Source organism: Mobula hypostoma, chromosome 25, assembly GCF_963921235.1.
Source record: "Mobula hypostoma chromosome 25, sMobHyp1.1, whole genome shotgun sequence".
NCBI classification, from domain to species: domain Eukaryota; kingdom Metazoa; phylum Chordata; class Chondrichthyes; order Myliobatiformes; family Myliobatidae; genus Mobula; species Mobula hypostoma.
The window spans coordinates 19889884-19916444 of NC_086121.1; the positions used below are offsets into that span (position 1 = coordinate 19889884).

Consider the following 26561-nt stretch of genomic DNA (forward strand, 5'->3'; position numbering starts at 1 on the left):
TCTGCCATTGACCTATTGTGGTGATAGGCAAATTGCAATGGGTCCAGGTCCTTGCTGAGGCAGGAGTTCAGTCTAGTCATGACCAACCTCTCAAAGCATTTCATCACTGTTGATGTGAGTGCTACCGGGCGGAAGCCATTAAGACAGCCCACATTATTCTTCTTAGGCATTGGTACAATTGTTGCCTTTTTGAAGCAAGTGGGAACTTCCACCTGTAGCAGTGAGAAGTTGAAAATGTCCTTGAATACTCCCTCTAGTTGGTTGGCACAAGTTTTCAGAGCCTTACCAGGTACTCCATCGGGACCTTCCGCCTTGTAATTGTTCACTCTTTTTAAAGACAGCCTAACATAATCTCTGAGACAGAGATTACAGGGTCAACAGGTGCAGCAGGGATCTTCACAGCTGTAGTTGTGTTCTCCCTTTCAAAGCGGGCATAGAAGTCGTTGAGTTCATCTGGTAGTGAAACATCGCTGCCATTCATGCTTTTGGGTTCCGCTTTGCAGGAAGTAATATCCTGCAAACCCTGCCAGAGTTGCCATGCATCCAATGTCGCCTCCAACCTCATTCGAAATTGTCTCTTTGCCTTTAAAATAGCCCTCCACAAATCATACCTGGTTTTCTGGTAGAGGCCTGGGTCACCAGACTTGAATGCCACAGATCAAGCCTTCAGCAGGCGACATAACTCCTGGTTCATCCATGGCTTTTGGTTTGGGAATGTACAGTAAGTCTTTGTAGGCACACACTCATCCACACAGGTTTTAAGGAAGTCGGTAACAACTGCAGCATTCTCATCCAAGTTTGAAAATGAATCCCTGAATACAGTCCAGTCCACCAATTCAAAGCAGTCCTGTAGGCGCTCCTGTGCTTCCCTTGTCCATTCCTTCTTGGTCCTCACTAGTGGTGTTGCAGTCTTCAATCTTTGCCTATACTCAGGGAGTAAAAGTACAGCCAGGTGATCAGACTTCCCAAAGTGAGGGCGTGGAATAGCATGGTAGGCTTTCTTGATGATGGTATAGCAATCGGCCAGTGTGTTGTTTCCTCTAATATTGCAGGCGATCTGTTGATGGTAGTTGCTTAGTGATTTTTTCAGACTGGCCTGGTTAAAATCTCCCAAAGCAATGGTGAAGGCGTTAGGATGCGCTGTTTCATGCCTGTTGATCCCACTGCTCAGATCATCCAAAGCCTGAACGACGTACCCTATTCCAGCTTTCTGCTCCTTATCCCTTAACCCTGCCCCGAAAAACCCAAATTCTTCTTGAATATATTGAATGATTTGATTTCAACTGTGTTTAAGATAAAGAACTCCACAGATCCACCACTCTGGGAAAATAAATTTCATGTTAGTCTTAAATGACTCACCCCTTATCCTGAGCCTGTGATCCCTTGTCCTATACTTCCAAGCTATTGGTAAAATCCTTCCTTCATCCAATCTATCCATTCTTATGGTATTTTGTAGTATTTTATCAGAATCCTCTCAATTTGCTAACCTCAAGTAAACATAAACTTAGTTGACCCATTCAATCCTGGTATTCAGTGTGATAAACCAGTCTGGAACTTCCTCCATTGCAACACATTCTTCCTAGTATAGGAAGCCAATACCTCACATATTATTCAAGATCTCACCAAGGTCCTGCACAATTGCAGTGTGTCATCCCTGCCGATACAATCAGATTCTTCTCACAGTGAATGCCACTCTACAATTACCTTCACTGTTAGCAACCAGTGCAAAAGGATATCCGAATCTCACTGTACTCTCTGCTTTCCCAATCAACTGCCATTCAGATAACAGTCTGTCTTTCTGTTATTGCCAGTAAATTGATCAATCACATTAAACCACATCTCCATGTATCTGTCTATTTCCTCAATCTGTTCAAACCATTCTTGAGCTTCTCTGCATCAGCTTTGTGTTGTTCCTTCACCCAAATTATTAATATGCATATTGTGAATAGTGTGGACCCAGCACCAGTCCCTGTGAAAGTTCACTAGTCACTGCTTATCACTCATAAAAAGACCCACTTATTCCTACCCTTTGTTTCCTTTCAGCCAATCAGTTCTCTACGCATAGCAGCATTTTAACTCAAATTAACGTGCTTTAATTTTGCATGCTAACTCTAATGTGAGACCTGATGGAAAAACCTCTGAAGTCCAGATAGACTCTATCCAGTATTTATTAAATTATACTTGGAAATTGCCATAGCAAGCATCAGAAACAAACTGGATACTGTTGCCTTCTGATCTGCATCACATAGACTTGCTCGCTTATAAAGGATCACACAACATCCAGCCGGGCAATCTAGAACAGGAATTGTGATAATTTTTTCAGTTCCAATACAACAAATAAATATAACTCCCATGAAACTCCAGCTGAGAACAGTCATGGATATATTGTTATACTGTATTCTCAGACTGGTGGTAGTTTCAGAAGTAAACACGTTATCTCCTAACATTATCCTGGGAACACATAAACAACTCTTTAGAATTTAAGTATTTAATGCACTGTATGTTTGTTTGTCTGACAATTTAATGGAGGGAATAAGGAAGGCAAATTACATATCTTCACTTATGTTGCCAGGAAGAATAACCAAAGTTATGGTGGGATTTGGTTTAGAGTGAATCGGCCTGCCATTACTTGGTCATTAAATTGCAGCAATTTAATTTTTCTTTTTTTCTGAGGAACAACTGAAATAATTGTCTTTTCAACTGTTAATAAAAGCTTTTCAAATTGCAACTTTCTAAGACACAAGTACAAATGTTGTTATTGTAGTTAATTTTGTAAGCTTGAATCGTGTAAAATGAGCTTTGCACTTGGCCTGTTCATATCTGCACTCAGCCTGTTCATATCCTAATCCTAATATGTATATAACTCATCCTAATATTTATCACTACTGTGAGAAGTGGCCAAAGTGGAACCTCAGTGTGGCAAAATCTTTTCCTAAGTACATCCATAACGAAGTCAAGAAAACATAAATTGCAATACTACTTCAGAGCAATCGCAAGTCAGCATCTGCCGAAATTCAATTAAATCAATGGAAGATAAAACAGGGCAAACTGTTTTAGGAATTAGCAATTTCTGATTATTCATTTTGAGTGCGTAAAAAACAACAAAACAAATTTCAGCTCCAATGTTTAAAAATAGTATTACAATTTTGTTTCACATTTTATTCAGAAAGCTGTGATTGAGTTGTGATCACAGTAAAACTCAATTCCCATTATCAATTAATTTATTTCTTTGCATAGTGAGAAGCATGCAATGTATCTTAGCACTTTATATCAATATAACTGTAGATTGGAGTGTCCAGCCATGCATATCTAGAAAAAATAGCATATCTGCAGGGCACTGAATGTCTCTTTTACATATTTATAAAGAAACAAATAATGAGCAATCACTTACCATTAGTGTAGGCAAGGGCAAATTCCACTGTAATAAGAAAAAAATCAGAAATGTTATTGTCTTTGGAACCCATTTGCTCCCAAATCCGAAGTGTTAAAGCGGCATTGCAGTTAACTCTAATACTATTTTTAAAAGCTGACCAAGGCTCATAGCCTTAAATTGAAAGCTTAGTAAAAAAAGAAAGGCTGACTTATTTTTCACATTCAACTTTTATGGACTCTGTTGGAAATATCCAGTGGAGTTCTATCCAGTTGACAACCCAGAACAATAGTGTCATGATTCCAGTCATTTAACCCAAAAATAAATGCATGAGAGAACCACAAAAGGGAAGCCCACTGTCAAAACAAGGTACAGAGAAATATTTGGTGTATTGTCTGATGTCTCACATTATTGCTGCAGGTTGTGGTAACTTCTGAAGTGTTAGAGAAAGAGAGGAGATGAATAGAGATAGTAGAATCCCAAAAATTTACCTGCAAACCCTTCAAGATTTTTCTTGAGGATACTGATAATTGGAAAAAGGAGCAGACAGATGTCTACAGCAACAGCCATGTTTGTTTGGCAAGAGGTAGCAGCACAGCCAACTTCCAGCTGTACCCCATAAGGAATACGGAACAGCAGAAGTAAAAGTATCATGATGTTATAAAATATAAAGGGTGAGATTTCTATACTTGCCTTAGGATGCAAGGCTATGACAAATCAGGCACTAGCTTATTCTATCTCTCCCCCACTCATTGACAGCCAGATAGTTGTACTCAGTTTTTACTCCTCCACACTCATCACTACCAGACAACAACATACACTACAGATATGCTGATTATATATAGGTTCACCTCACTAACTCGTCTCTTTTTCTTACAGACCAAGGTAATACACAACTATGACTGTCATTTCAAACTCAAATGGAGCCCTTAATCTATAAGGTAAATTAGTCTGGAAGAAAGAGTCTCCTTCTTGATGTACATTGAACAACTATTCACCAGGGGTTCGAGACTATACAAGTTTCTAATATTTCTTTCCATATCACTCTATCCCTATAGAAATGACCCATGCTAAGCATTTTCAACGAAAGGAAGCATGTATGCAGTTTACTTTATCTTTGCAGGCTCATAATTAATAATAGATTTACTCCCAAATGAGTATCACCCCAGATACAGGTACTTCAAGGGAAAGACATACATTAAAAAGAAACATTGCTCTAGGAGAAATATCTGGCTCTAATGGATTACAGTGAGGTAGGACAAGAAAATCTATTGTGGAGGGTAGCTCCACATGTTGGAGTGACTCTAACCATAAAAGGAAAGCCTTCTAGAAACAGATACACCTTTTTCATCGCAAATGTGCCAGACTAAATGCAAAATGTGACATGGAATATGGTGAAGTCCATTCTTCATATCGAAGAGGCTGTGCAAAGTCATAAGAATATAACCTCTATTCTGAAGGTAATACATACATCTATGACATATTGGCAGTGTAACTGCTGATGGATCAAGTTACAGCCTCCATAGAGATGGAGGATAAAATTATCAGAAGTCTTAATGTTATTGTGAAGTTCCAGGCCAGGCCTGACCAGAACCCTGGTAACCCTGAACCCATATGAGTGGATAAGATGTTTTATGGGAACACCATGATGTCTCGTTGAACTACACAGTAACCACAAGGGAGCAGACAGTAATTTTTCAACAGATGATGGTCAGGTCTGGTAGTGATTCGGAGGCTATGGTGATCTGGGTCATAGTAGAACTGTGCAACTTTATCTGCCTGGTCTTGTGAGAGTTCCTGTGATACTGAAGATTCTGCCCTTCCCAAAAACATCAACATTTTGCATCTCACTAAAGGGTCTTAGCAAATGGCTACAGTTGTGCCCATAGCTACTTTTCTAGACCACAATTTCTGATGATTTAAATGCAACAATCAGAAGCCAGTTTTACAGCTCAGTGTGGGCGTAGAGCACAAATGTTTGTTTCCTGCACAGAAAAGAGGGCAGGTTTCCAACAGGCAGTGCACCACAGTGGAAGGACATTAAAGCAAACATAGAAAAGGACTGGGGGTAAAATGGGAGCTTTTAAATCTCCCTCTTATCCAGAGTTATAATCTGGCACTAATACAGTACAAACAGGCTAGGCTGTAATTTGTACAACTTCATAGTAATTGGTCTGTATTGATTTGAAAGTATGTTCCCAAACACAGACAATAACATATTTCACCACCCATTTTTTGGCAGATTCTAAATATAAATATAGTTTCCTGTTATTCAAAGTTTAAACAGACATTTCAAAACATATCTTAACCTCAGAATATCTTCTCTGTAATCTTTAGCATATGTTCCACTAAATAATAGTGCCAGACAATCTGTTTTTGGTTTACAAAGATGGCTTACTTGGAATTTAAAGGGATAGTTTTGAGTTGAGCTAGTTCTAATAAAGACAGTAATTTGATAAATAGTGGAAGTGTATCAGTACATGGTGTGAACTTAAGGGTTTTATTGTTTCACAATCAAGTGTTTTTGGCTGTGTTAAACATGTGGAAATGATCTCTGACCCTACTTTACTACGTGTTCCTTTGACAGAAATAAGCCATGCCTCTGTAAAAAAAAATTTAATCTGTAAAATATCCGAAAGTACAATTAAAGAAATATTTTTAAATTTCAAGTCTCTCAGTCCTTCATAATGAATCTTTTAATATTATAACCGACATTACTCTTTGAAATTCAGATCTGGCCCAATTCTTTCTATGTCTGAAATCACACCCTGTTGAGACAACATGGTCCTTTATTTCTGATCTCTTTTACATCCCTGAATTTTTGTGGTCACCACTGACAATGAGGCTTTCTGTTCTGGAATTTCCTCACTCAACGTTTTCGACTTTTCCTACTTCTTCACTCGTAATTCCTTAAAATCTAACTCTTTGGCTAATCTGCCCTATTCCTTTCAGTGATTCACATCAAATTTACTTAATGTTTATTTCAATGTCTAAAAAAGCATACAGCAGCTCAAAGTACTGTGCCTTTCAATAAGATCATAGCTGACCCTGTGCCTGATTTTCATTGCCAGTTAAATGCTTAACCAGTTAAAATGAGTCAAGGAGAATTTGGCTCGCCTTCAAATACTATTTTAAAGGAACATTAAAATTTATCTAAACCTCAACTTAACATCTAAACTTATGCACAAAACCTGAAAGCACTGTAAGACATGAAGGTATGTGTCAGTGTGAATTGCATGTTTAAAATGGAATCGAGTTCTCATTTCTTAAAATCGAAAGGTAATTCAGCCTGATGCTTGTCAAAGTATGGAACCTGAAAGTCAGGAGTTGTTTAATTAAACTGGTGAATAGATCAGGAAATTCATGTACCTTTGTAGAAATGTGATGAAGCTTCACACAGGTTATCTATTAATTTTATTTTATATATATTTGTTTTTGGGATCCGAGCATTGCTGGCAAGCCAACGTTCTATTAACCATCTCTAAAAGGTGGTAGTGAGATGTCTTTTTGAACTATGCAAACCTTTTGCAAAAGGTACACCCACATCATTGTGAGCAGGAAGTTTGAGGATTTAGGCCCAGTGATTATGAAGAACCCACTTGGAGAGGAAGTTGCTCCTACTGCCCTTTTCCTTATTGATAGTTGTGATTGTGGATTGAGGACTGCTATTGGAGTACCCTGGGTGAGTAACTGCAGTGCTTTTGAGGAAAATGGTACACACCATTGCCGTTGTGCAGCAGTGATGCAGGCAATCCTATTTAGGGTAGCTGACAGGTCATCATTTAAGCAGACTGCTTTATCCTGGGTATGGTTGAGCTTCTGGAGAATCGTTAGTCCTATTATAAGGCAAGTGGAGAGTATTCTAACATCTACCTTATAGGGGAATCTTTAGCTGTCATGAGATTTTGCAATTTCAGTCATCACTCATGTTGCTGGAATTCCCCTCATCTATTTCTGGGCCATCCTATTAATTAAAAGTGTGCATTATATACTCTTCCTTCCTACCCCTTCCCTCATACTGTATGAACAGTTTTAAAATTGAGAACCATCATATTATCCTGTAATTGATCACATTATTTCTTGTGTCTTCTGTAGTTCCAGCTGTTTTTACAGCTTTTAAAATCCAAACTAGGTCCCTTAATAGGTGGTGTCTGAAAAGAGGATGCTGTCCAAGTTGCATGCCATCTTGGACAATGTCTCCCATCCACTACATAATGTACTGGTTGGGCACAGGAGTACATTCAGCCAGAGACTCATTCCACTGAGATGCAACACAGAGCGTCATAGGAAGTCATTCCTGCCTGTGGCCATCAAACTTTACAACTCCTCCCTTGGAGGTCAGACACTCTGAGCCAATAGGCTGGTCCTGGACTTATTTCATAATTTACTGGCATAATTTACATATTACTATTTAACTATTTATGGTTTTATTACTATTTATTACTTATGGTGCAACTGTAACAAAAACCAATTTCCCCCAGGATCAATAAAATATGACTATGACTATGACTAATAACCAGTTCTGGTTGGCCTAACTGTCAAAGACTCTTGTGGAATACAGTGTTTTTCTGTATGATCTAAGGGCATTATACTTTGTGTATGTAAATAGTGCACCCCTCCAAATTCAGTTTGGGTCCTTCACTTGTATGACTTACATGGATACATCTAGGCATATGTAGTGAGATCATGGTGTGTCATATTTTAATGACTTGTGCACAAATTCTTTGTGTACACTTGTGTCCTGTCACTCATATCATTCAGATCAGAGTAGTCCTTAACTGGAAAGCTTTGTTTGCTTTGGTGGTTACTAAAGGGGCCATCATAACTTGAACTGCTGTTGTGTTGTCCAAGGCATATAAGCTGCAGGTAGTTTATCCTTGAATTCACTCCTCACACAATATATCATGGTTGCCAATGTCATTGTAGGGATCCCAATTGTGACTCTGACCCACAGCAGAATCCTCACTCCTACGTGCTTTGGTGTCCAACTGCCATGTAACTCCTCCCTTCTCACCAATACCCAGCTAATCAGTTTGCAACTCTATAATCCCCGATGTTTCTAATTTTCAATGCCCCCAATCCAAAAGCTCCAGACACCCAATGTACTTGAAGCCCAGTATCTTTTTCACTGATGGCAGATCAAGTAGAGGTAAGAATTGTCTATGTACAAAGTCCCCAAAATTAGTTTCCCAACCAGAGTAATTTAGCTGAGCTCTGATAAGGAAGCAACTGCAGTTAGTGCCTTTGATCTTACAAAATAATTGTTAACTAGAATTTCTGCTCTTTAATTATTATTCATTATCACCTGCTTGACATATATATGGATGCCATATGAGGTCAGTCATATTTGGCCAATGCCTGCTGCCATGCTGGATAGGCTCACACATGGCCATTTGGTCAAGGAAATGAAAGGAGTTTGATGGCCATATAATTCATTGACCATAATCTACAGGAGAGAAAATGAGCATTCTCGTCCAGAAGTACAGAAGGTACTAACGTAATCCTGTCCTTTATCATTAGAGACCTGGAATATGAAGTAGAGGCAGTTTTACTTCAGTTATATACAAGGCTTTGGCAAGACATCATGAATTCTGGATTCCGTTCAGGAAAGTGACGTGGCTTGGATGGATGTGATACAGTCACAAGAACTTATTCAGCAAAGTTACCATTATGTGGTTACATAAATATGCTTTTCTTGATTTCATGGACAGGAATCTGAAGGAGGGAAAATGAGAAATCTAGCTGAGAAATACAAAAAGTACGAAGGAACTAAGTACTAAGGGAGGGTGGAAGAAGAGGAGAGTGGTAGTGATAGGGGACTCAATAGTTAGAGGTACAGAAAGGAGGTTCTGTGGTCGTGACAGAGGCTCCTGGATGGTTTGTTGCCTCCCGGGTGCCAGGGTCAGGGATGTCTCTGATCGCTTGCACAGCATTCTAAAGTGGGAGGGTGAAGAGCCAGATGTCATGGTACACATCGGTACCAATGACGTAGGAAGAAAGAGTGAGGAGGGCCTGAAGAGTGAGTATAGAGAGCTTGGTAGGAAGTTAGAAAGCAGGACCTCAAGGGTGGTAATCTCAGGATTGCTAACTGTGCCACGTGAGGGTAAAAAGAGGATGCTCTGGCGGATGAACATGTGGCTGGGGAACTGGTGTAGGGGGCAGGGTTTCAGATTTCAGGATCATTGGGACCTCTTCTGGGGCAGGTGGGACCTGTACAAGAGAGACGGGTTACACCTGAACTACAAGGGGACCAATCTCCTTGCAGGGAGGTTTGTTAGTGCTTTTGTGGAGGGTTTAAACTGGATTTGCAGGGGGATGGGAACCAGACTGCCAGAGCAGATAGTGGAGCGGGGGTGAAAATAAATGATGTTAAAAGCTCATGCAAAGTCACAAATAGAAAGGTTGTGTATGGTGGTAATAATCTTCTTCTGAGGTGTGCCTATTGCAATGCCAGGAGTATTGTGGGGAAGGCTGACGAACTGAGGGCGTGGATTGACACATGGAATTACGACATTATAGCCATCAGTGGAACTTGGCTGCAGGAGGGGCAGGACTGGCAGCTTAATTTTCCAGGGTTCCGATGTTTCAGATGTGATAGAGGCAGAGGAGTGAAGGGTGGGGTGGTGGCATTGCTAGTCAGGGAAAATGTTACAGCAGTACTCGGGCAGGACAGATTAGAGGGCTTGTCTACAGAGGCCATATGGGTGGAGCTGAGAAACAGGAAGGGTATGACCACATTAATGGGGTTGTATTATAGACCATCCAATAGTCAGCGAGAATAGGAGGAGCAAATCTGCAGAGAGGTAGCAGAAAACTGCAGGAAACATAAAGTTGTGATAGTAGGGGATTTTAATTTTCCACATATTGATTGGGATTCCCATACTGTTAAAGGTCTAGATGGGTTAGAGTTTGTAAAATGTATTCAGGAAAGTTTTCTAAATCAATATATAGAGGTACCAACTAGAGAGGATGCAATATTAGATCTCCTATTAGGAAATGAGTTAGGACAAGTGACGGAAGTGTGTGTAGGGGAACACTTTGGTTCCAGTGATCATAACACCATTAGTTTCAACTTGATCATGGATAAAGATAGAGCTGGTCCTCGAGTTGAGGTTCTAAACTGGAAAAAGGCCAAATTTGAAGAAATGAGAAAGGATCTAAAAAGCATGGATTGGGACAGGTTGTTCTCTGGCAACGATGTGATTGGTAAGTGGGAGGCCTTCAAAGGAGAAATTTTTTAGAGTGCAGAGTTTGCATGTTCCTTTCTAGATTAAAGGCAAAGTGAATGAGAATAAGGAACCTTGGTTCTCAAGGGATATTGGAACTCTGATAAAGAAGAAGAGAGAGATGTACGACATGTATAGGAAACAGGGAACAAATAAGGTGCTTAAGGAGTACAAAAAATGCAAGAAAATACTTAAGAAAGAAATCAGGAGGGCTAAAAGAAGACATGAGGTTGCTTTGGCAGTCAAGGTGAAGGATAATCCAAAGAGCTTCTACAGGTATATTAAGAGCAAGAGGATAGTAAGGGATAAAATTGGTCCTCTTGAAGATCAGAGTGGTTGGCTATGTATGGAACCGAAAGAAATGGGGGAGATCTTAAATGGGTTTTTTGCATCTGTATTTACTAAGGAAACTGGCATGGAGTTAATGGAAATAAGGCAAAAAAGTAGTGAGGTCATGGAACCTATACAGATTGAGGACGAGGAGGTGCTTGCTAACAGAATAGATAAATCCCCAGGACCTGACAGGGTATTCCCTCAGACCTTGAAGGAGACTAGTGTTGAAATTGCAGGGGCCCTGGCAGATATATTTAAAATGTCAGTATCTACGGGTGAGGTGCCGGAGGATTGGAGGATAGCTCACGTTGTTCCGTTACTTAAAAAAGACTCTAAAAGTAATCCGGGAAATTATAGGCCGGTAAGTTTGATGTTGGTAGTAGGTAAATTATTGGAAGGAGTACTGAGAGATAGGATCTACAAGTATTTTGATAGACAGGGACTTATTAGGGAGAGTCAACATGGCTTTGTGCGTGGTAGGTCAAGTGTAACTAATCTATTAGAGTTTTTCGAGGAGGTTACCAGGAAAGTGGATGAAGGGAAGGCAGTGGATGTTGTCTACATGCACTTCAGTAAGGCCTTTGACAAGGTCCCACATAGGAGGTTAGTTAGGAAGATTCAGTCGCTAGGTATACATGGAGAGGTAGTAAATTGGATTAGACATTGGCTCAATGGAAGAAGCCAGAGAGTGGTAGTGGAGGATTGCTTCTCCGAGTGGAGGCCTGTGACTAGTGGTGTGGTACAGGGATCAGTGCTGGGTCCATTGTTATTTGTCATCTATATCAATGATCTGGATGATAATGTGGTAAATTGGATCAGCAGATTTGCTGTTGATACAAAGATTGGAGGTGTAGTGGACAGTGAGGAAGGTTTTCAAAGATTGCAGAGGGATTTGGATCAGCTGGAAAAATGAGCTGAAACATGGCGGATGGAGTTTAATACAGACAAATAGACATAGGCATAGTCATACTTTATTGATCCCGGGGGAAAATGGTTTTCGTTACAGTTGAACCATAAATAATTAAATAGTAATAAAACCATAAATAGTTAAATAGTAATATGTAAATTATGCCAGGAAATAAGTCCAGGACCAGCCTATTGGCTCAGAGTGTCTGACCCTCCAAGGGAGGAGTTGTAAAGTTTGATGGCCACAGGCAGGAATGACTTCCTATGACGCTCTGTGTTGCATCTCGGTGGAATGAGTCTCTGGCTGAATGTACTCCTGTGCCCAACCAGTACATTATGTAGTGGATGGGAGACATTATCCAAGATGGCATGCAACTTGGACAGCATCCTCTTTTCAGACACCACCATCAGAGAGTCCAGTTCCATCCCCACAACATCACTGGCCTTACGAATGAGTTTGTTGATTCTGTTGGTGTCTGCTACCCTCAGCCTGCTGCCCCAGCACACAACAGCAAACATGATCGCACTGGCCACCACAGGCTCGTAGAACATCCTCAGCATCGTCTGGCAGATGTTAAAGGACCTCAGTCTCCTCAGGAAATAGAGACAAATGTGAGGTATTGCACTTTGGAAGGACAAACCAAGGTAGAACATACAAGGTAAATGGTAGGGCACTGAGGAGTGCAGTAGACAGAGGGATCTGGGAATACAGATTCAAAATTCCCTAAAAGTGGCATCACAGGTAGATAGGGTCGTAAAGAGAGCTTTTGGTACATTGGCCTTTATAAATCGAAGTATTGAGTATAAGAGTTGGAATGTTATGGTGAGGTTGTATAAGGCATTGGTGAGGCTGAATTTGGAGTATTGTGTACAGTTTTGGTCACCAAATTACAGGAAGGATATTAATAAGGTTGAGAGAGTGCAGAGAAGATTTACAAGGATGTTGTCAGGACTTGAGAAACTGAGTTACAGAGAAAGGTTGAATAGGTTAGGACTTTATTCCCTGGAGCGTAGAAGAATGAGGTGATCTCATTGAAACCTATTAAATATTGAAGTACCTAGATAGAGTAGAAGTGGAGAGGATGTTTCCTATAGTGGACAAGTCTAGGACCAGAGGGCACAGCCCTAGAATAGAGGAACGTCCATTTAAGATAGAGATGAAGAGGTATTTCTTTAGCCAGAGGGTGGTGAATCTATGGAATTCATTGCCACGAATGGCTATGGAGGCTAAGTCATTGAAGATACTTAAAGAGGAGGTTGATAGGTTCTTGATAAGTAAAAACATCAACGGTTACGGGAAGAAGGCAGGGGAATGGGGTTGAGAGGCATAATAAATCAGCCATGATTGAATTGTGGAGCAGACTTGATGGGTTGAATAGCCAAGTCCTTTTCCTGTGTCATCAGGTCTTAACAATTAGTATCGATATGTGTCAACAAGCATTTTAGCCTGAAGATTGTGAAAGCTTTGTCTAATTTTGTCCCATCCCACTAAGCATATACCATTTCTGTCAGGAGTCTCCATGTAATAACTGAGGGTTAATTGTTGCTTCAACTAAAACTGGCAAAAGGTATGTCCTGTTTTCAACATGAATAAGTGTAGTATGTTGAGAGAGTCTATACAAATGGTCGAAGCATGGAAGTACAGACTTATTCCCCTATTTGAATGATTTTAATTCCATTCTCCCCTTCATCTAATTCTTATGACATTTCCCTTCCTCACATTCCAACACAATTTTCCTTTAATTCGATTCTAATATTTCTCCCCTTTAGTCAGTATCTACATAAATAACTCTTCCTGTCCTTAACTCTTATTCTCTTCTTATTGATTATTATTTTATGTGCACTCACATCTAGAACCTCTGATTAGAGCCCACAGCCCTTTCCTTGCCTGGGCACCACTTTCAAAGCTACTTAACTGAAAATTGACATCATATGCATGTGAAATTCCAAAAAGATCACTTTTGAATCATTTTTGCCACTTCAGATATCCAACTAGGCATCTCTCACAATGATTCATCAACTTCACCGGATGTAATTTAGACCAAGTTATTCTAGGGCAACCATCGTTGAGTTAGGTTCACAGGAATGAGCCCTACCTATTGATCCCAAAGATCATTGTAACTCCGACAAACCAGCACTCCAAATCTCAAACCCTCCAAGCCTTCAATCTGGCAAGTTCTTAAGACCTACAACCTTAGGTTCTCATCCTTCTCACAGACTCCATTCCAGCTTCAATCATTCTTGCATAACTAATCCCTCTTGCAGACTCCCCCCCCCTATTCTAATCCTTCTTTCAAACCACACAGCAAACACATTAATCCTTCTTGGAGATACTCTTTACATTAAACTAAACCTGTCACCCTGCTTTTCCAACTAAACACTAGGCCTTGACCTTCAATCTATTGTCACCAGCAACTTTTCTCCAACATCAGTTCCAGGCTCCAGTCTTAGGAAGTCTATTTTCAATTACACAAATGTGTTACACCTTTTTGGATGCACTAGAATTACTATTCAAATGTAGACTTACTAAAACACAATCAGCCCAATTCTGTCTGCACAAGAAAGATTCCTGCAATGATATATCTACAATAGCAAAGAACTTCATGTCTAAAGAACTATCAGGGTTAAGCAATGAATTTGCTTTTGGAATTGAAGAAAAGTTATGAGCCTGGAATGTGCTTCATAAGGGCTCTGCAAGTTTGTTTATGTTTTCGTGGATTTTAGCTCAAAATGTCTGAATCAGCTGTGAATATTGTGATTTATGAATCATTCCCAATCATACTTGCTGTCACTGTTTTCACTGCGCATCTGTTTCTCTTATTACCATTATTCCAATAGTTTGAAATACTGTACAAACAACCGCTTCCAGAAAGCCACTCTAAATCTGTTAGGCAATCATTTTGAACCTGCCAATCCAGCAGAAAAGAGACATGAGGTTAATAGCAACTGTGGGACTTCTTTCCAAACCTTTGAATTTCTCATGTTTCAAATTTTACAGGCAATTAACACTCTCCCATAATTGTTTAACATCTTGGCCTTATGTGAAATGTGTCACACAAAAATCATTACCAGATGGATAGAGGAAATAATTCATGAATTTGCTCAAAACCTCCACGAAAAGCTGCATCATCTCCTTTGTTCAAAGACGGCATAAAGAACCTTGAGACCATGTGTTGGATGTCTACAGAAACCCTGAGGGTGAACACCACCTCACTACATAACAAGGGGAATTGAGTATAAGAGCAAAGAGGTCCTTCTGCAGTTGTATAGGGCCCTGGTGAAACCACACCTGGAGTACTGTGTGCAGTTTTGGTCTCCAAATTTGAGGAAGGACATTCTTGCTATTGAGGGAGTGCAGCGTAGGTTCACAAGGTTAATTCCCAGGATGGCGAGACTGTCATATGTCGAAAGTTTGGAGCGACTGGGCTTGTATACTCTGGAATTTAGAAAGCTGAGAGGGGATCTTATTGAAACATATAAGATTATTAAGGGATTGGACACACTGGAGGCAGGAAGCATGTTCCCGCTGATGGGTAAGTCCGGAACCAGAGGCCACAGTTTAAGAATAAGGGGTAAGCCATTTAGAACAGAGTTGAGGAAAAACTTTTTCACCCAGAGAGTGGTGGATATATGGAATGCTCTGCCCCAGAAGGCTGTGGAGGCCAAATCTCTGGATGCTTTCAAGAAGGAGATGGATAGAGCTCTTAAAGATAGCGGAATCAAAGGTTATGGGGATAAGGCAGGAACTGGATACTGATTGTGAATGATCAGCCATGATCACAGTGAATGGTGGTGCTGGCTCGAAGGGCCGAATGGCCTACTCCTGCACCTACTGTCTATCGTCTATTAACTAGGCTGCCAGTTACTTCCTACCTCATTTGTGGAAGAGTTTATAGTTCCTATACAGATTTCCTCAGTATACTCAGGACCAACAAAACTCAAATGGAAACAAACCACCATTGATCCTCAGAGATAGCTTGCAAAGAAATTTTATTATAACTTAAAGCCTTTGTAGGAAAGCTTATTAAGAAGTAGTCAATTGGGATGAGTTTTATTTCTTTTTTCAACTTTCTTGTAAGACCAGTATCAGCAGGCATATACCAATACATCCCCATGCTAAGATTCTATGGAAGATGTATATTTTCACCGTATGACATCTTACTGCTGCCTGCCCAGTGGCTATTTCTCACCAATTTTGTTAAGGAAAGTGCCACATTCACATAAATAATGTCCACAGGAAACAGCTGAGGCCAGTTCATTGGCTATACTTAAGAGGGAGTTAGATATGGCCCTTGTGGCTAAAGGGATCGCGGGGTATGGAGAGAAGGCAGGTACAGGGTTCTGAGTTGGATGATCAGCCATGATCATACTGAATGGCAGTGCAGGCTCGAAGGGCCGAATGGCCTACTCCTGCACCTATTTTCTATGCTTCTGTGTTTCTATGATTTGATTGTTCATAGCTCTAGTCCCCAGTTAAAATTCAAGTATTTGTTTTTATTTAGTTTTCTTTCTATCACTTCCGAAGCTTTGACTCTTGCTTGGGTACAGTTTCTAGAATCTCCTTTGAGCTGATCATTTAAACAGTGGGCGTGGAACTGTATTCAACATGTGGCAAATAACATCTCAACCCAATCCTGTCATTCTCTAATCAACAGCAAGAACCTATCTAAAAGGTTCGCTTCCAATGTCAGATACACTGAAGCAAACTGCAGTCAAGAAAGAGGTCAACAATGCACAACAGGAATAAACTTAATTTATATTCCAATGTGTTTGAATGAGCCCATTTTTCATTCTGTGTCTTCTGATTTCATTTTGGATATAGAGAGTGTACAAACATTAGGCAGATCCCTTTGAGAAACCTCTTGGGAATACTATTTAAATAAAACATCTGACCGTCAAACACAGAAGCACAGGAATCTGAGGTGGGACCTGATAGATGTATACAAAATTATTAAGAAGCACAGATAGGTAGATAGAAGGAGCATTTTTTTTTTCCCTGTGGCAGAGGCATATAGGACCAGAGACCATGGGTTTAAGATAAGAGCTCTGAGGAGGAATATATTCACCAGAGAGTTAATGCTATCTGGAACATAGTGCTTGAGAAGGGGATGGAGGCAGGTATTCTCAAGGCTTTTAAGATGCATTTGAACAAACACTTGAATTGCCAGGACACAAACATAGAAAGAAGAGTCCTCTGCTAGCGCAGATATATTATTGCAGGTTATTGATGAAGTTGTAGTAAATGGATCTGTATAGTTAGTTACTTGATCATACGCATGTTTGTGATTGGCCAAAGGGCCTGTTTCTATACCATATGACTCTCTGACCCTTTGAACACGTACATCCCCTGTTAGAATTCCATATGAAATGCTCCCCAGAATGGGTTAAATAACAAATTTCCCTTTGCATGAGTCCAGGAAACATAAGTAGGTGCAGTATGGGTTGGTTAAAAGTTAGATTTACTTCGTATTGTTTCATCAAACACCCAAGACAGGGTCCGGCTTAAGTTATTCCCCCTATAATGACCCATTAAGCTTTTCCTGGGCAAATTGAAGAGGAGCAAAATACAAAAGTAAATCCCACTGAACTTTCTAGCTCTAGATATTCATAAGAATTCTCAAATTATCATAAATATTGCAACATTTTTATTCTAAACTCTGCCACTTTATTCCAGAGATGCATTACTTATTTAAAACTTTTGGCAATATCTATCTAAGCTCAACCTCATTTATCAAAAACTATCAGAAGTAAACAAGTAACACCCTACGTGCACATACCATTCAACTCGGACATCCAAACCAGCAAAATTTTGGCTCCATTGAAAAGTTGCAGAGCGAAATACAAGAATGCAAGTTTTGGCTCAAAATACAAAGATAAGATTTAAGTCTCTGAATCTTTAACAACATATCTTAAGTTTTTAAAAAAGATAGAAGTCCTTACCTTTTAACAGCAGGAAATGCCACAATAGCAGTTTTAACAGTTGTCTCATTTTTTCCCCTTTACTCCAGAAAATTCTTCAAGACTTTTACAAATCAAAAACAAATCACGACATCATCACAGCAACAAATCCGTAAAGGTCCAACTGTATTTTTTTTTGTCCAAAAGGATCTGTTAAAGTTCGGATTTTTCTTTTATCAAGAAATGATTGGGAAGATTGGGTGGCAGGTAGGTGGGGGGGGGATCCTCTCCTGTCAGTTAAGATATGTTTCTCTTGTGCTAAAAACCCTACAACTAAATAAGCCTCTTTTGTCTCCAATTAATTACGAGGTCTGTGCAGTTTCTTACTTTGGGAGGGTGTAATGTGACTCTCCTGCTAGCATACTACTCTGCACGACTGCAGACTGTTTTCTTCTTTCTCTGCGTGTGTGTGTTATTAATTTGCTGGGAGTTGCAGTAGCTTTCAGCTGAACCAGCCCTATTTGACTCTGGGCCACTAAACTATTTGGGATTTTTCCCTCCTTTAAACCGTTCCCTTAATACTGGCCTGGTTTTGTCTTATCCACCCTCAATCACGATCTATTAAACCTATGTGTGATGATAAAATTTAAAGTGCAACAACAGTATGAGATGTAAATTTGATATTAACATGGAGTTCTACAATAAGCTCCAGCCTGTTTGCCCTAGAGACTTTTTTGTAAAACCTAAACTTAGACCTCTAATGTGTATTTCTCCAGTACATCCAGCATTAAAATTTCAGCAGTGTTGCATATTCATTCAAATAAACTAGTAGTATCCAGCTTCTCAATCATTTCTAAGAGACGTGGTGAATTTGAAATTCTACAGGAAGATAATAACTAAACAAGATCATGTACGCTAGAGGGCAAACTCCTACGCCAAACTACAATGCCATGGAAAGAGATTACATGTGAGATCAATTCCTGCATGTTTGCTCCACAGATCTGGTCCTAATGTAGTGTCAAAAGAAATTTAATTGCCTCCCTCATGTGATTAACTTTAGCCAATAATGCTATAAGCCACCGCAAGCACCACTGCATCCCGATCCTTGCAACTCACACAGAAACACCCAGTCACATGCATAGCTTTTTGACCACAATAGCGATTTTATCGACACATTTAAGTGCAAATTTATGATTCTTTGAGACTGCTTTGGAAACCTCACTCTAGCACTGGACAAGAGGATAGAGTTCCACTTCTCTTCAGAGGGAAGAAAGCATTTTGGGCAATCCCATCAGTGGAATACAGTAATTGGTTAAGCTTATGAATGTAAAGAACTTAGTTCCAAGGAGATGGCTACAATGTAGAAACAAATTCAGACTTCAGATGGTAGCAATACCATTCCCCACTTATATCTCTGGGCCCCCTTTATACCATACACTTCTCCATCTAACATACGGCAAGCATGCTTTTAAGAAAGATCAGACACATTCTCACAGAGATGTAACTAACATTGTCTCATGCCATAAGGTGAACCAAGACTTTCATTAGCTTAAAGTGGTGTGATAATATCAAGTAACCAGTGGACCACAATCTGTGCAGAATGGAAACAACATCTCCACCCCACTGACGATCAACACTGGAAGACCTCAGGGGTGTGTGCTTACCCCATTGTTCTATTTTCTCTGCACCCGTGACCGTGTGGTTAGGCACAGCTCAAATACCATCTTTAAATTTGCTGATGATACAACCATCGTTGGCAGAATTTCAGATGGTGATGAGAGCGCCTACAGGAGAGAGATATAGATCAGCTAGCTGAGTGGTGTCGCAGCAACAAACTTGCACTCAGTGTCAGTAAGACCAAAGAACTGATTGTGGACTTCAGACAGGGTAAGGTGAGGGAACATACAAAAGTCCTCATACAGGGATCACAAGTGGAAAGAGAAAGCAATTTCAAATTTCTGGTTGTCAATATCTCTGAGGATCTAACCTAGACCCAATATATTGATGCAGCTAAAAGAAGGCATGACAGCGGCTATATTTCATTAGCAGTTTGAGAAGATTTGGTATGTCAGTAAAAGCACGCGAAAGTTTCTACATATGTACCGTGAAGAGCACTCTAATTGGCTGCATCACCATCTGGTATGGGGTGGGCTATTGTGCACAGCATCAAAGTAAGCGGCAGTGAGTTGTAAAGTTAGTCAGCTCCACCTTGAGCACTAGCCTCTGTAGTTTACAGAACATCTTCAAGAAGCAATCCCTCAAAAAGGTGGTGTCCGTCATTAAGGAAACCCATCACCCAGGTCATGCCTTGTTCTCATCGCTACCATCAGGAAGGAGGTACAGAAGCATGAAGGCACACACTCAACAAATCAGGAACAGCTTCTTCCCCTCTGCCATCTGATTTCTGAATGAACATTGAACCATAAGCACCACTTCAAGTATTTACATTTTTGTACTACTTAAATTAACTATTTAATATATAGTGTATATACAGTACTTCACAGGTTGTTTCCATTATTATTATGTATTGCTTTGTACTGCTGCCGTAAAGTCTTCAAATTTCACAATGTACGCTGGTGATATTAAACCTGATTCTGATAACATTAATGCTCCAAATTAAGTGCAGCGGGAGGTGTACAGCCAGATACATTAGGAGCATTACGAAACTGTTAGATCGGTACACGGATGATAGAAAATTGGTGGGCTATGTTGGAAGGTTTGGTCTTAGAGTAGGTTCAAAGGTCAGCACAACATCACAGGCTGAAGGGCCTGAACTGTGTTCTAATGTTCTATGTTCCATATTTAACATCCCACTAAAATCTTTGTTTGTTGATCATCTTCAACATACAGTGCTGTTCAGATCTGTTAATAACCTAGGTGGTCAATTCACATTCTAATGCATGTAGCACCCAAAAAATCTTCTTAAATTTTACGCCATGGTTTGTGGTTTCAAAACACTCAACTAATTTGGTACATATAGCCTCAGGTCCCTTTATCCATACACAACTAATAAAATCACATTGTATAGGTGACATTGCCCTTCCATATTCTTCCTGTTAAGAAATTTACTCTGAGAACTTAAATACTGTCTATCATCCGAGGGAACATTTTACCAATTTTCTGCAGTCTACAACTTTCTTCCTCATTTCTTCCCACATTGCAGCCTCCCGTCATTCATGGGCATTACGATATCTTTTTTCTCTGTCAATTGCTGACTTTGAAAATGTGCTCAATACAACCAAATCCAAGTCACTGATATGTACCAGTGACTTTTTATCTTACCTTCATTTTTCACATGCTTGTATGTACAATAGGAAGACAATCAGTGGATTAGTCCAGGAAACTTTATCCCTCTCCGATTCACGTCTTGCAACTTTACATTTGGGTTTGAAAGGTAGCATGTAATAAAATGTAAGCAAAGATGGAATCAATTAGAGATCAAAAAGAGATATTCTTAAGGAGATGGGAAACAAAGGTAGATATCTTTATGTAACCGGGTGACCGTCGAATCTTATTCATTATCGTTAAAAGTGTACCTAGGCATCCATCCGTCTCAACCATCTGCAGGGTGGTAGAGGTACTAGGCATCACATACACTGTGGAACCTTGGGAGGGTGGGCCTAGCAAGAGGGTGAACTGGGTAGACATCAGGCCCTGTGAGAACCATTCCACTCCAGCTACCCGAAGGAGACTGTAAGCTCCAGTAACTCAGGCCAGCTCAACCCTGGGGCATGAATCAGATTCTGAGGATTCAGAAAATGGTGTGATAGTGGTAGACGACATGTCAGAACAGCGGGTACAGAGTCTTGACCCTGGCCTAGACAGCATATCTTCCGAAAATATGGCACCCTCTGGAACTGAGACTGGGGAGCCGATGACGGCTGATGCAGGGGCAGAGGTCGGTAGCCCTCTTGTAGCAGCACCTCGCCGGAGTAAATGAATAAATGCTGGACAGCACCCTAACCCACATCGCAAACCAGGGTCAGTCCTTGATGAGGCCTCCATAAGTCTGGCAGCAGTGTCTGAGATACTGGCTAATCTCAGTTCAGTTCTCTTTAGAGAAGCAGTTAAGGAGTTTAAAAGTATCCTTGTAGTGAGCGAGTAATCGAGAACGATTACTTGAATGCAGGGGAGAATGTAACCGGGTGACTGTCGCATCTTACTCATTATCATTAAAAGTATACCTAGGCATCCATCCGGGTAATGCTAGAATAGTTGCCTGTGCCTTTAAGGGGAGATGGTGATGTCATTACGCACGCGCGGGATAGTGGGGAGACCATTTTGTTTTCTGCTGAAGAAGCTGGTGGGGCCTTGGAATTGAGTTCCTCCCAGAGATGCTGGGCATGGTGAGGATTAATTGACAATATCCATGTGAATTTGTTTATGCTTGTTGGCGAATCAAGAACATCAGTAATTTGACATGTCTTACATGTGGATGCTGCAGACTTTCACAAGTGAAGCATTGGTGCTGGATAGCGTGGCTTGTGCAAAGTTCCTTACCGGCCAAGTATGTTAGTCTTCCTGTAATTTAAATACCAGGCAATATCTTGTAAAAGTTGTGGCAAAGTGTACCTTTTGTCTAACTTTATTGTATCATGACTGATTGTACATGTAACAGCGTAACATGAATGTTTAGTCTCTGTTTGGAAGTTCAGCACGTGTGTACTAAAAAGTAGTAGACGTCTTAGATGAGATATAGTCACTTACATTTTTCACTGCTACATGTAAGATACAGAGTTGGGTGGGTTCTAATGTTGTTTGTATTGTGTTCCTTCAGAATTGACACTACCGTATTAGTTTTATGCAGTTTGCTTTTTATTTTTATACGCATACGCAATTTGCCACTACAGAAGGGTGTGGATCGAAAGTTAAACTGAGATTGTAACGGCAAGAACTGGTTGTAAATTCATTCATTTTGTTTTGAGACCCTCTTCTGGCACGTAAACATCGAAAACAGATAAACCCGAAAAAGTATTTGTTGTCCTGAGTGTGTACTTTTCCCCAGGCTACATTTATTAAAGAGTTTACTGAGTGACCAACAAGACAATCTTTCTTGCAGCATCTCACCCTTCTTTTGCAGCAGGTATCAAACAGGTGCTGGGTGCTAATTCCATTCACTAATGGTTATGTTTCTTTAATCTGTTGCCTCTTCAGAGTGCTAACGGATTAAAGTTTTTGGGCTCAGGTATTTGATTTTTCTCTTGCTTTTAAATATGATGCCTGTAATTTCATTCTCCCTCCACTTAGACCTCCCTTCTGCACGCTGAGACAGCATTGTTTGTGGTGCCTGCTTATTCAGATATGCTTAAACTGCCAAACTAAATTCCTCCAGCATCTACTCTAAACCACACAGAGCTAACACACATTGAAATTGGCTCCTCAGTACCAGGGCTAAATCAGGATGAAATTCACACCCCAAAGGGATCAGTAGTGATTGATGGCTGTGGAGCTAATGATGCCGTTCCTGGTGGAATACACCACAATAAGCATCCTTACTCATGAAACAGATTACAACAATAAAACTGAGGAACAGGCTAAGCAAATAGTACTGGTACAATATACGTTTCGGCCCGAAACGTCGACTAATCTTTTCAACTGATGCTGACTGACCTGCTTAATTCCTCCAGCACATTGTGAGTGTTCCTTTGACAACAGCATCTGCAGATTATTTTGTGTTTACTGATACAATATGTGCTGTAGCATGAATCACCACCCATGAAACCTTACTCTAATGAGCCATGAAATGGTATCCCAATGAAAGACATCACCTGAGGAATCAATACCACAGTGAGAGCCAACACGTTAAGAAAAATAAAGAACAAATAGTTTTCGGACCTTGGGGTACCGCAATGCACTTTAGAGGTGAGGTCAAAGCAATTACATCAATACCCAATCAATTATTCTTTTAATTTATGAAAACTAAGTCATAAATATTGTTCAGGAAACTGTTAAGAATGCTCATGCTGTTCTTTGAGCATCATCTGTTCAGGGATTGTCCCCTCCTCCATGGATTGTCACCTTGTCATGGTGGAGAAGCTTGTGTGGTCCTGCAATCCCGAGAGTGATGCCGTCTGGAGCTATGCTCCTGGTAGGGTCACCCATGGCGGTAAGGTCAAGGGTGAGGTCCCTGACAAAGAACAATTCAACCAAGATCTCAACGGTGGAACAGGCGGACGAAGTTACTTCGAACTCAATGGCTGTGAAGGCGGATGAAGGCTACAACAAATCCATCAGCTCCAATCGTCATGGTTTCCATCCCATTGGATCAGTTGGTTGATTTGTGAAGTACTGTGTGCTTCTTGGAGTGCAAAATCAAGTACACGTTAAACAAATACACGCACAGGCGTCTTCACTCTGTGGTTCACTTCTTCAGAATGAAGACGATCATCCTCGACATCAAGGGATAGCCACGACGATTTGTTCGGGGGGGGGAGGGGGTTGTGGTTAAGAACTTGTGAACATTTTGGACTGAAGCCCTGCATCAGAACCCAATGCAGCATCTTGACCCAGAAGTCAGTAAATAAGTTTCCCTCACAGATGCTACTTGACTTGATGAGTCCCTTCTGTGGATTTTTGCAGTCATTTGTGTTTCCATTACAAAGTTGGTGTTTGATCTTAATTATAAACACAAGAGATCCAGCAGATGCTGGAAATCCAGAGTAACACACAATGCTGGAGGAACTCAGCAAGTCAGGCAGCATCTATGGGGGGGAATAAACAGTCAATGTTTCAGGCCAAGACCCTTCCTCAGGACTCCTGGTTTGACTTGAATTGTTTGGGATTTCTTTATAGTTCCAGACAAAGTGGCTCAGGGTCATAGTGTGGACGAGGCTGCTCCTTCTTTAACTTTCCAACAGTTGGTGTATTTTAGTTCAATGCTGACTGTACTACTATCAATAAATGGTAGAATTGTTAGAATGTCTGTGTTTTTCTCTCTATGCACCTGCATTCCCTTCAACATGGAACACACAACAGATAAACCTAGTTGGTAGTTTAGTGTTGTCATGTGATGTGCATATATTAATAAATTTAGGTCCAGCATGCATGCTGAAAACTTGCACGAGTTATTCAGCAGTTTTGTAGTTTGGGATAAGTCACTTCACTTCATTTGATGTAGACCAAATCTCAGCCAAATATTTGCTGTAAAATTGGAAGAACCTTGAAAGAACAATCACTGACAAAACAGGTCTTTGCCATTTTTCCACCAGTTCTGCTAACCTTTTAACAATATTATTAGCACAAATTCTTTCCTACAGACTCTATTTACCCAACTTCTCGCCTTTCTTTTAAGTGCAGCTATATACGGTGGATTCCAGTTAACTTGTGACAATTAAGGGATGCCCCAATTAGCCAGTTTCATGGAAATACTTAAAAAGGTATATAAACAAACTACTGTTTAACCCGAATAACAAATTATGCATTTAAATGTAATACAGAACAAATTAGAACACTACCAATGCTATTACAGTCCTATAAAATTATGTTCTAGTTCCTAATAGTTATTAACAGAGGAATTCACCTGGCTTACGCTACTGTGCATGGGGTGTCCGAGGAGGGGTAGCACCTCTGGTGAAGGAGCTTGTCATGTCCATTCTGGAACAGCTCACTCACCTTTGGTCCTCACCGGACGGACACACAGCTCTCACCTGTGCCTCCAAGTAGCTGTTTATATGTGACAGCGGCCACACCCTGGTACACCGCTTCATGAAGCAGGCTAAATCAGGTGAGATTAGCCAGCAGACCTCATACCCCGGTGAAATAGGGACATGCTTGTCCTAGCATGTGAAGTCAACTTCGGCAGGCTGGGTGGATGAGATCAACATGGAGATCCAACGACCAAGAAGATGGTTCTGCAATGCATCGTGGAGAGCGAAAGGCATGATAAGGCATAGAAAAATCCATGGTTGTCAACTGCAACCAAGGAAAACCCCAGTTTCTGTCACCTACTCATACCACCGAACCCAGACTCCTGATATCAAGAGAGTAGAATTGTCCCAGTGCAATGGCTTTTCCACTTTAAAATCTCTCTCACACAGGTCTCACTGTCATCATCGATACAACAGATAACCAACATGCTGCCATATTAGACACCCCACCTCTCCCGGAACTTCCGGGAGTCTCCCGCATATTAATAGTGGCTCCCTGATGCCCACAAATTATATACAATATCACAGAAATCAATTCTTTTGAGAGTGAGCGAGAGAAAAGCAAGAGAGAGCGCGAGAGCAACCACAAGAGAGAGCGCACGCGAGAGAGAGAGCAAGAGAGAAAGCGAGAGCGAAGGCAAGTGAGCGCGCAAGCGAGCGAGCCAGAAAGCAAGCGAGAGCGCGCGAGCAAGAGCAAAAGCAAGCGAGAGAGGGAAAGAGAGCGAGTGAAAGAGAAAGCAAGCAAGAGCGCTTGAGAGCGCGCAAGCGACCACGAGAGAGAGAGAGCGAGTGAGAGCACGCCGTTGCAGAGTGTTCCAAAAAATATAAAACGTACATCACCCCAGACTACACTAAAGTGTACCCCCGCCTAATAGGGGTCAAAATAATGACAGTGTTGCTCGCTGCACTGTTTGCAACAATGACTTTTCTATTGCCCATGGTGGGTTAAGACTGTAAAAGACATGTTGAGGTGAGTTTAACAGGTGTCATTCGTTCATTAGCATAGCTAACGTTATTTAAACTAGCTGGCTGGCTGCTAAGGAGCTACTCTATTGCAGACATCCCACCTCTCCCAGAAGTCTCCCGCAAATTGATGGTGCTACCTCCCTGAAATGAGTTTTTGCAGGGTGGGATGTCTGCCATATTCTTTTGATTGACTAACTGAACAAAATCAGTGCAGAC

At 40.7% G+C, this 26561-nt stretch overlaps 1 protein-coding gene across 4 annotated transcripts in view; it reads right to left on the minus strand.

Moving 5' to 3' along the window:
* Positions 1–18248, minus strand: part of LOC134337783 (matrix remodeling-associated protein 8-like) — a 76517-nt gene extending 58269 nt beyond the window's left edge. For 2 of the 4 annotated variants that reach the window (XM_063033020.1, XM_063033019.1), the window contains exons 1-2: positions 17776–18248; positions 3392–3418 (exon numbers count right to left, since the gene is read on the minus strand). In XM_063033020.1, coding sequence (XP_062889090.1) covers positions 3392–3418; positions 17776–17824 — 76 coding nt within the window. In that variant the 5' untranslated portion in view covers positions 17825–18248. The remainder of the gene's footprint in view (positions 1–3391; positions 3419–17775) is intronic. The other 2 variants (XM_063033022.1, XM_063033021.1) reach the window with 1 other exon arrangement.
* Positions 18249–26561: the final 8313 nt, after the last annotated feature.